Here is a 9,949-nt window from a genome sequence, read left to right as displayed (position 1 = left end):
TTCTGTAGTGTACCAAGTGTATATTTCAATTTACTGTATGCAATCTAACAACAAATTTGGTCATAATTTACCAGATATACATAAATGATTTAAGTAGCAAAAGGAGATTCGGTTTCAAGAGATAAAGTAAAATACATTAAGAATGTAAAGCCAGGTCCAGTTTAAGCATTAGAGTAGTATATTCTAATAAAGCAGATTTAGGTGAATTTCATATATGGGCAGATCTACCAATTGTAAACTATTTTAAGGGGGTATAATGGGGTGGAAGAACCTTTATACTATAACTTACATATTCACAGAGCAGAACATTTACTTAACGTTTAAAATACTTCCCATTCATATTACCTTTGTCCACTATTTTCTACTTTGGACCCCACCAGTATTACACATTACTCATTTCATTCTAGAACGAGAATAAGATGTATTCAGTTTTTTTTTAAAAGACCCAAGAACTACCCAGCTGTCAAGTTTACAGTGATGTGGAATCTACCAATGAAGCATTTGGATAGAAAAGGTTACAGTTTAATACCCATATAATTCAATATCTCAGTTTCATCCTGCAGAAACAGTGTCTAACATTAAGCCATTGTAATGAAATAAGGGATAATAAAGCTGTCTCTTTAAATATAATATAATATATATATCAACTTTGATCAGATGAGCACCATTAAGATTCTATCCGTCAAAGCAATTAAGTTTACCACACAACTACCATAATTTAGTTATCGATATAAAATAGGAAAATATACTCATTTTAAAGTTAAAACTCAAATATGGTGCCCCCTCAAATTATTATACAGTACTGTCACACTGGCCTAGCTGTGTGTTATGGTAAATGCTGTGCATATTTATTCATTGTGACATAGTAATATATTGAACGCAATGACTAAAGTTCAAGTAGTTCACTTGCATTCAGACTAGATGAAGTTGAGAATTCTACGCATAAAAAGGTGCAATACCCTCCATTCCCTCAGAAAAAAGGCCTGAAATCATTGGTACAATATAACAAGTTTAGAAAAGATTTATGGCTACAAAAAATTCAAGTTTCAACATCTCATCCAAAAACAAGCAAAGAGCATTAGGGATAAATAGCTCTAGCAATTCTACTAACAAATACCAAGATTATTTTTAAAAAGGTTCCAGCAAATAAAGCTGCCAAGTTAACGTGATCTGTTTGGTATATAAAAGAACCCCCAAAGTAGGAGAGAAGCAAAGACTTATTTTGTGTGTTCACTTTAATGAAAAGCAATGGGGCACAAGAAAAAAAAGAGACAGCCTTGTCTATTTTTTTCCACATAACAGACCTAGGCAAAAGCAAGCAAATTGGGTTGAACTATTTAAATCAAATAAAAAAGTCAGATGACATTTACTATTTCTATGACACTCTTCCTCAGAATCTAGGACTCTAAGCTTTGTGATGGACTGAGGTATACAGTAGTGAATAAAAAGGATAGCCAATAAGAATAGTGCTAACAACATAAATTAAGAACACGGGCAGCCATGCCAGAAAGTGTCTAATATAAAATATTTAAGTGGAAAGGAAAAATTACTTTCATTCCAATCACAACCCTCCTTGTAATTTAAGCCATTATTGTGTATTTGGTGAAAAGTAGTAGCTTTTTGCAAACTCACAATATCAAAACTAAGAAAGTCAGTAAATTAAGTATCATTGATTAGGTTAGCCGGAAGATAAACCACATCCTGACCAATAGTCAAACGACTTAGATCAGTTTCATAAAGATGCTGATGTTTTGAGGGGAAGGCAAGAGATTTGTGGCAAAGCCCACTGTCAGGAAACACAAGTCACCAGCCCAAATTAGCCACATTTGCTCACAAATTATGATTGGATCTGAGGGGAGTCGTCTCTTTATTTTTAGAACAAGATTGCAATTTGCTTCATTCATGTTAAGGGATACATGAATGTGTAACACAAGCATAGTTCTTACTATGCCTGAATAGGAACCAAATAGCTATATCCTATAAATAATAAAAATACATTTTTTCTTTTGATAATTGACTGTAGATGTGAGGACTCTATAATTCAACCAAATGGCTGTATGTTATACAGTCCTGTGCAAATATCTTTTAAAAAAATTAATAATCCTTTTTTGCTATAAGGCTTTGACCCTACAATTTTCACAGCAACGTAACTTCCATCCAGCCTGTACCATGTTTTCCAAGCCTTCAGTCAAGAAATCTACATGGTCAATCTATATGATGTCCAAATAAAGCATCCAGAAGGCCATCATGCCCTGTCAGTCTTCTAAAGGCACACAGATTTCCCCAGATTCATCCCATCGGGTCTGATCGTTCTGTTCTTCTACATCATCAGGCAGTTCTTCATCAGCCTCTCCCACTTCATTTTCCTCAAACTCTTCATCCCTTGGAAAATCTGTGTCCTGAACCTGGTCTACTCCCTCTTGCCCTCCTGATTGAGATTTATCTGCACAGTCAACGCAAACACCATAACGTCGAGATCCATGTCTTATTCCAACACTGGCTGCTAGCATGAATATCTTCTTGCATACCATACATTTGTACTTTTTATCCTTTTTGTGAACCTAAAAAAGAAGAGACAATAATTCAGCACACTTTATAGCTGCATTGCTTAGTAAATTTACTTTGCCCACTGTTAGTAATCCAGCCAGAGCACACTTTCAATAGTCCCTTTCAATGCTGTTTATCTTAAACGTTTGCTTCCTTGTTTTACTAAGTGTTAGAAACACAGAAGTGGTTGGCTTTGCTGGATGACGGTCTTACCATGAAAACCTTTGAGCTCTTATACAGGCTTAAGTTTCTTAATGAATTGTATAGTACTTTTAGACCTCGATTTATAGCAAAGAAAAAAATAAGCTGAGTTTAGAAAACAGAACGCAAACACCATAACGTCGAGTTATGAGAGCCAGTTTGGTGTAGTGGTTAGGAGCATGGGACTCTAATTTGGAGAACCAAGTTTGATTCCCCACTCCTCCGCTTGTAGCCAGTTGGGTGACCTTGGGTCAGTCACAGCTTCTAGGAGCTCTCTCAGCCCCACCCACCTCACAAGGAGTTTTGTTGTGGGGATAATAACATACTTTGTAAACTGCTCTGAGTGGGCATTAAGTTGTCCTGAAGAACAGTATACAAATTGAATGTTGTTGTTATTGAAGTGTTGTTCAGTAAGTACAATTTTATTAGGGATAAATGCTAAGAGTTTAGCTGTAAGACTAATACTAGCATAGCTATCTAGCCCTCACAACAATACAGCAGAAGGAATATAACTGATAAAAGATTCTCTTAGAGACACTGAAATGTTAAGTATGGAAAGTATTTATGCCCGACTACTGAAAGCACAGACATACCATCACTATCCTAAACCTACCTACATGTTCCTAATCCTAGTAGCTAGAGAACCTGAAACATATTCCATATCACAATTATTTTATTCATAAGGTACTGATATTAGATTGGAAGCTGAATCAGCAATTCATGGGACATCCAATGCATGCAGTACACTGTTTCTAACCATGCATCTTTTGAGAATCAAGAACATGGCAAGTACTGTGCCCACCACAGTCTTAAGGTACCACTGGGATCAATGCAAATGCCGATGAGAATGGATACCACATATCTATGGGTCTATTTCACATTTTACGCACTCGTAAACTGAGTATACAATTCAATGTGCACTCAGTGAAGTATTCTGGCTCTCCACTACCTCCCAACCAGTGTAGCTGTATAATACATACATTTATAGCATCTTGATTGCGCATTTGGTGTAATCTGATCAGAGAGCTAATATCCTCAGCAAGTTACTAACTTTGCTATTTGACCAAATGAAACAGCAAAATTACTGGTATGTTTACAGCAAATACATTTCCTCTGCTCTAGATAATGCAAGAAAAATTCTTTATAGCTCTCACAAAAGTGCTGTAATGACAAGGAAACACCTCCACTGTTCTATGCCTAGAACACAGGTGAATATAGAAAATATGCCTGCATAAGGTAGTAACAACAACAACAACAACAACATTTGATTTATATACCGCCCTTCAGGATGACTTAACACCCACTCAGAACAGTTTACAAAGTATGTTATCATTATTCCCACAACAAAAATCATCCTGTGAGGTGGGTGGGGCTCAGAGAGCTCCTACAAGCTATAACTGACCCAAGGTCACCCAGCTGGCTACAAGTGGAGGAGTGGGGAATCAAACCTGGTTCTCCAGAATAGAGTCCCGCACTCTTAACCACTACACCAAACTGGCTCTATACATGGGGATCCCAAATCCAAATGTACACTTGAAATTAATGCAGAGCAGAAAGAGGTCACAACAAAGAAACACTAGCTGTAGAACGAAAGAGGCAAAACCCTCAAAGGTATACCAAAATAAATTTTAGGGTCCAGTGCATTTTAAGCCAAAAGGATCGTCTTCGAAGCCAAAAAACCTGCTCTAATACCAACTCACTTTCAACTAACAGCTGTTTCAAATAATTACTTTGGCATGTGCAGAGCTGTGTTGAGCCATAATAAACTTGTTTTAGGGCACTTCTGGGGCTTTGGCCTCTGCTGAAGTAGAAAAAGGACCCCAGTTCTTACGCTTTCAAATTCTTGTTTGTATAATCAACTCCTAATTCCACTGTAATTTTTTTTCAGCAAGAGTCACCAATAGGTAGCTTTTAAACTACTGGTAGCTCCTTGGCTTTTCTAGAAGACCCAGAAAAAACATCTGCTTTGGGCTTTTTAAGGGGGAAAATATTTCATAGGATTTCGTTCTGTGTTATTTAGAAGGCGGCTTCATTTCTAGTGCCCTTCCTAGTTTATGTTCTGTTTCTAGGACAGTACAAACATGTGGGGGTGGGCCAGAATAGTACAGGATATTTTTCATTACTCAGTAGGTATACCGTTTTCATGAAAACTGTCACTACCTACTAATTTTATCTATTAGGTAGTCCTAATTGTCCTCTGAAAGCCCTACTGTCCTCTGAAAGTCCTACCCTCAAAATTATGGAGCGCTGTAGGCTAATACATTCTACATTTTTCTCCTTTAGCATTTTTAGACCAATCATTTTCAAACTTTTCTAACAGCATCAGATGTAGAAACATGTTTTTAAGAAGAAAGCTAGTATTCAGCTGCCCTACTGCAATTATAAAGTTTCCAGAAAGTATCTTTCTGGAAACTTTTTAAGTATACATTTTTACTATAAAATGGAAAGAACCACCTACATTTGATGCCCCTACCTATTACATTAAGCCATCACAGGCCTCTCTCACTCAGTTTAATTTATAAAAGTCTCCCAAATTAACGCAAACTGTTGCTAATAAAAATTTCTACAAAAGATTTTCTAAGTGGAGCTCTTCATAGAAATATTGACACTGTTTACCCTGTTTATGAAGGCCACTGAGATTTCTTTTATTATTAATACAGTTATGATTATTAGAAGTGTGAAGGCCAGGACAAAACCCTCAGAAAAAAAATCAGAAACTTATCTATTCCACTCCACACTTCTCACAGTGAAAAAACTAAAACTAGGGGAGCACTGGAAGAACACGAGAAATATTTTTTTTTCTTTTGGAATCAGTGAAATGATTTTGAAGAGAAGAATGTGTTTTACATTTTAAAAAAGCAGTTTGCAGAGAGCTTCTTTAGTAGCAAGCATATTTGCAATGCTACTTGTAGAACACAAACCATTTACAAGTTTAAATTTCGGAAAAGAAGTTTAAGCCGGATAAGCAGTAAAATAAGTTTAGGGTTCATAACTAAGTAATATTGCATATATTTCAATTTCTTCCCCAATTTTTTTTGTCATTTTACATATCCGAGGATATTACAATACAGCTTTGTGTGTGTTAGTTCTGAAGTGGGAAACTTGTTCAACCACTGAGACCACGCGCAAACATTCTGTGACGAAGGCTAATAGGATCTCAATTTTTTTAAAAAAATCAAAGTTTCAATAGTTCACAAAGTAATTTGACCGCGGTTCAAAATAATACACTGATTTGCTATCCGTACCAAGCTCTTTTATACTAATCACTGTAGCAATTATAGGATGTTACATACCAAGGAATGTCTCTTTACATGTTCTCTACGAGTAAAGAGCTTTCCACAAATATCACAGCTGAAAGATCTCACTCCTGTATGAATGAGCAAGTGTCTCTTTAGTGTTCTTCTGTATTTGGCTACATAGTTACAGTGTGGACACTTCAGTTTGTTCATGATTAAGGATGAATCACCTAAAACCAAAACACAACCAATTTAGTATGAAAAATTTTGCCATTCATAAATATTACACTCACTGATTATTTATTTAGTAATTAGGAGCATATATTTTAAAGAAGAGTACGAGTCTACATTTGGTTCTTTGCCTTGCCAAAAGCAGGTACCTTTAAGAGATTGGTTAAAAGTCCTAAGCATGTAAAGAGACGCTCAACTACTTTATGAAGCAATTGTAAGAGCTGATGCAGGTTGGGTTTTGATATTTGATTGGTTGGGGAAGCTATTAAAGAAACCAAATATGAAGTCTGGGGGTTGAAACATTGTTGGAGGTGGTGATTGCCTTTAGGGTCTAAGTAACTGAGCTAGTTGGCAGTTCCTCTTAATGTAAAAGATTTTGATATGTATATTAGGGGTGTGCACCGGGGAGATATTCAGTTTTCTCACTTTGGGTTTTGTAATGTTTCGTAATGATTCGGAGCATACCAAAGTGAGGCCCCCACCCTGAGCCCCCCTTCCCCCAACCCCACTTACCTTTCCTGAAGGCAGGAGCCGGCTCCTCTCCCGCCCACACCACCGCTTCCGCCTCCACAGCGGGGAAGGCCACAGCTGATGCCTCTGCTGCCGCCAACAGGACAGCAAGAAAGGCTGCAGCTGGTGCCTCCGGCGCCCAAACCACCGCTTCCACCTCTGCAGCAGCCAGCTGGGCACCAGGGAAGGCCACAGCCGGCGCCTCCATCATGGCCAGCAGGGTGGCAGGGAAGGCCACCACTGGTGCCTCCACCACCCGCACTGCCGCCGCCAGGATGTCCCAGGTAAGTGGGGTGGTGGTGGGTGGGAGCCCTTTAAAAAGGCCCCAAATCGTTTCAGGAAGCTTTGATTCGGTATTTCCGAATTGGGGCCATCATACTGTCCCCGATTTGGAAATATCGAATCTTTAGGAAACGGGCTCGATTCAAGGTTTTTTCCCAAACCAGGAACCCGAAGCACACACCCCTAATGTATATGGGTGACAGGGGAAAGGAAGGCAGCATGGTATAGCCCAAACTTGTCACATCTCAGAAGCTAAGCAGAGTCAGTAGTTGGATGGGCCACCACCAAGGAAGACTCTGCAGAGGAAAACAATAGCAAACCATCTCTGTTTCTCACTTTCCTTGACAGCCCCTTGGTGGAGTTACCATATGTCGCACAGATAACAGTAATTGCACGGATGACAGTAATTGATATTTTAATGTTAGCAATTTCAAAGCCCTCATTTACAGTCTTATGATTTACTTTACACATAATTTTTCAAACAGAGATGATTATATGCCACATTAGTACAGCTACGTTTTGTAGCATTTGTGGCTCCTTCTGGATTTTAGATCAGTGATATGGGGCAGTAAATTTTCTGATGCTATACTCTCCTGCAGAAAATTTTCTGTCCCACATATGCAAATATAGTCTATCTATAGTTGTCAGGCCTGTTGTGCTGAAAATCAGTCATGATAGTTGGGCTTGTCTAGTGTATATTTGCCTACTCTTGCTAACATTTTTTTAAAAAATTATTTAAATTTGAAGAACTTTCTACAAAATTTTAAACAATTTTTTCCTGGAAAAACCCACACCTCTGCTTTAGACAGATTTTAGAGCGGGAAAGGCTTGGAGTAGGTGCAGATCATTTAAAAGCAGCATTACAGCTTATTTAAATCCACACATGAAGGATGCTTTGGATTTCAGCAACGTACAAGACTGTGTTTTTCATGACTAAATTCAGCTGGTCTGAATCAGGCAAACACACCAGGTTTCCACAGGCAGCAAACTTGCCCCAACACAAACATTAACAGGAAAAAAACACAACAGAATGACCAATTTGCAGGGATGATTAGGTAAACAGCTGTGTTGGTTTGCAGTAGAACAGTAGGATTTTAGTCCAGTGAAATCTTAGAGACCAGTAAGATTTTCTGAGTGTAAAATTTCAAGAGTTAGAGCTCCCTGAAGAAGGGAGAAAGCGTCTGAAGAAGAGAGCGCTGACTCTCAAAAGCTTGCGCTCAGAAAATCTTGTTGGTCTCTAAGATGCCACTCAACTAAAATGCTGCAGGGACAAAGTGCTGTTGCTGTATGTCATTTGCATTTATTACAGACACACAACTAGCACTTTCAGAATAACTTCCCTGCAAAGGCTACATTTATCACAACAAGTTCTTCATAGAAGAGGCTGAATCCTCCTAGTCTGTTCTTCTGACATGTACCTCTGGGGCAAATAGCCCCCTTCCCACTGGAGTAACACAGTAGTGCCAGCAAAAAGAACTGGTAACATCCAACCCAACATGTCAATGGCAAACAGAAAGCAGTTGTTTAGTACTGTCCACAAATTTCTTATCCTTCACAACTCTACTATATGCTATTCATACAAATATATCCTGGAGATACAACTTTACTACTTGGTAAATCAAGTAACATTTATCCTTCCTTGTATTTTCAACAGGAAGATTGTGTTTACTGATGCACAATTACCTCAGCAAAGGATGTGTATCAGTGTATTGTCAAAGGCTTTCACGGCCAGAGAACAATGGTTGTTGTGGATTTTCCGGGCTGTATTGCCGTGGTCTTGGCATTGTAGTTCCTGACGTTTCGCCAGCAGCTGTGACTGGCATCTTCAGAGGTGTAGCACCAAAAGACAGAGATCTCTCAGTGTCCTGAGAGATCTCTGTCTTCGGTGCTACACCTCTGAAGATGTAGCCTCTGAAGTGTCCTGAGAGATCTCTGTCTTCGGTGCTACACCTCTGAAGATGCCAGTCACAGCTGCTGGCGAAACGTCAGGAACTACAATGCCAAGACCACGGCGATACAGCCCAGAAAATCCACAACAACCATCGATGTGTATCAGTGCTTGACTGATACAGGAAGCCAACTTCCATTTTAAAAGTGTTCCCTGTTCAAAAGTTCAAGAAGGGTTAATACAGTGTTGGAAACTACAAATAATCAACAAATAACCGTGGTGTAGAGTGGTAAGCTGCAGTACTGCAGCCCAAGTTCTGCTCACGACCTAAGTTCGATCCTGGTGGAAGCTGGGTTCAAATAGCCAGCTCAAGGTTGACTCAGCCTTCCATCCTTCTGAGGTCGGAAAAATGAGTACTCAGTTTCCTGGGGGTAAACTGTAGATGACTGGGGATGGCAATGGCAAACCACCCTGTAACAGAAGTCTGCCAAGAAAATGTTGTGATGTCTCCCCATGGGTCAGTAATGACTCAGTGCTTGCATGGCAGACTACCTTTACCTTACAAATAACTGTTATGAAAAATTTAAAGCGCTTCTAATCAGAAAATGTACTAGTCCATGTCACTTTGAGAAGTAAATTATTTAAAATGTAACTTACTAGGATGCTTAAAGAGCTTTACTTTTATGTGGCAATTAAGACAATTTATATAGCAACTGTTAGGTGCTAATTTTTTTAAAAAAAATTGTAACAACCATTGTCCTTGCACACAGAAGTCAAGAGCATGTGTTATGAAAACAGGCAACTATAAATATTTATAAAAGTTACTTGCCATTTTCCCAGGTTTCTTTTGGCCAGGATTCAGGCAACAATCCATACTTGAAATCATTTGACGTACCTGGCAACAATCCAAATTTGAAATCATTTGAGATAGCAGGAAACATTCCAAACTTGAAGTCATTGGAAGTACCTATTAGAAGAGGTAAAGGACAAGTTATGTATAAGTAAGTTATCTACTGAAGCCAAACAAATGACAATGTTATTTCTGTGAGAGGCA

General features: G+C 38.6%; 1 protein-coding gene across 2 annotated transcripts in view; it reads right to left on the bottom strand.

Annotated features, from left to right (window-relative positions):
* The window catches only part of ZBTB10 (zinc finger and BTB domain containing 10), a 30,233-nt gene continuing 20,284 nt past the window's right edge, over positions 1–9,949 (bottom strand). Inside the window, exons 3-5 of one of the 2 annotated variants that reach the window (XM_054984857.1) lie at positions 9,725–9,862; positions 6,042–6,214; positions 1–2,561 (exon numbers count right to left, since the gene is read on the bottom strand). In XM_054984857.1, the coding sequence (XP_054840832.1) occupies positions 2,256–2,561; positions 6,042–6,214; positions 9,725–9,862 (617 nt within the window). In that variant the 3' untranslated portion in view covers positions 1–2,255. The remainder of the gene's footprint in view (positions 2,562–6,041; positions 6,215–9,724; positions 9,863–9,949) is intronic. The other variant, XM_054984858.1, reaches the window with a different exon arrangement.

Source organism: Eublepharis macularius, chromosome 7 (assembly GCF_028583425.1).
Source record: "Eublepharis macularius isolate TG4126 chromosome 7, MPM_Emac_v1.0, whole genome shotgun sequence".
Lineage (NCBI taxonomy): Eukaryota > Metazoa > Chordata > Lepidosauria > Squamata > Eublepharidae > Eublepharis > Eublepharis macularius.
The sequence above is the reverse complement of the archived record's forward strand: the minus strand, read 5'-3'. Positions and strand labels throughout refer to the sequence as shown.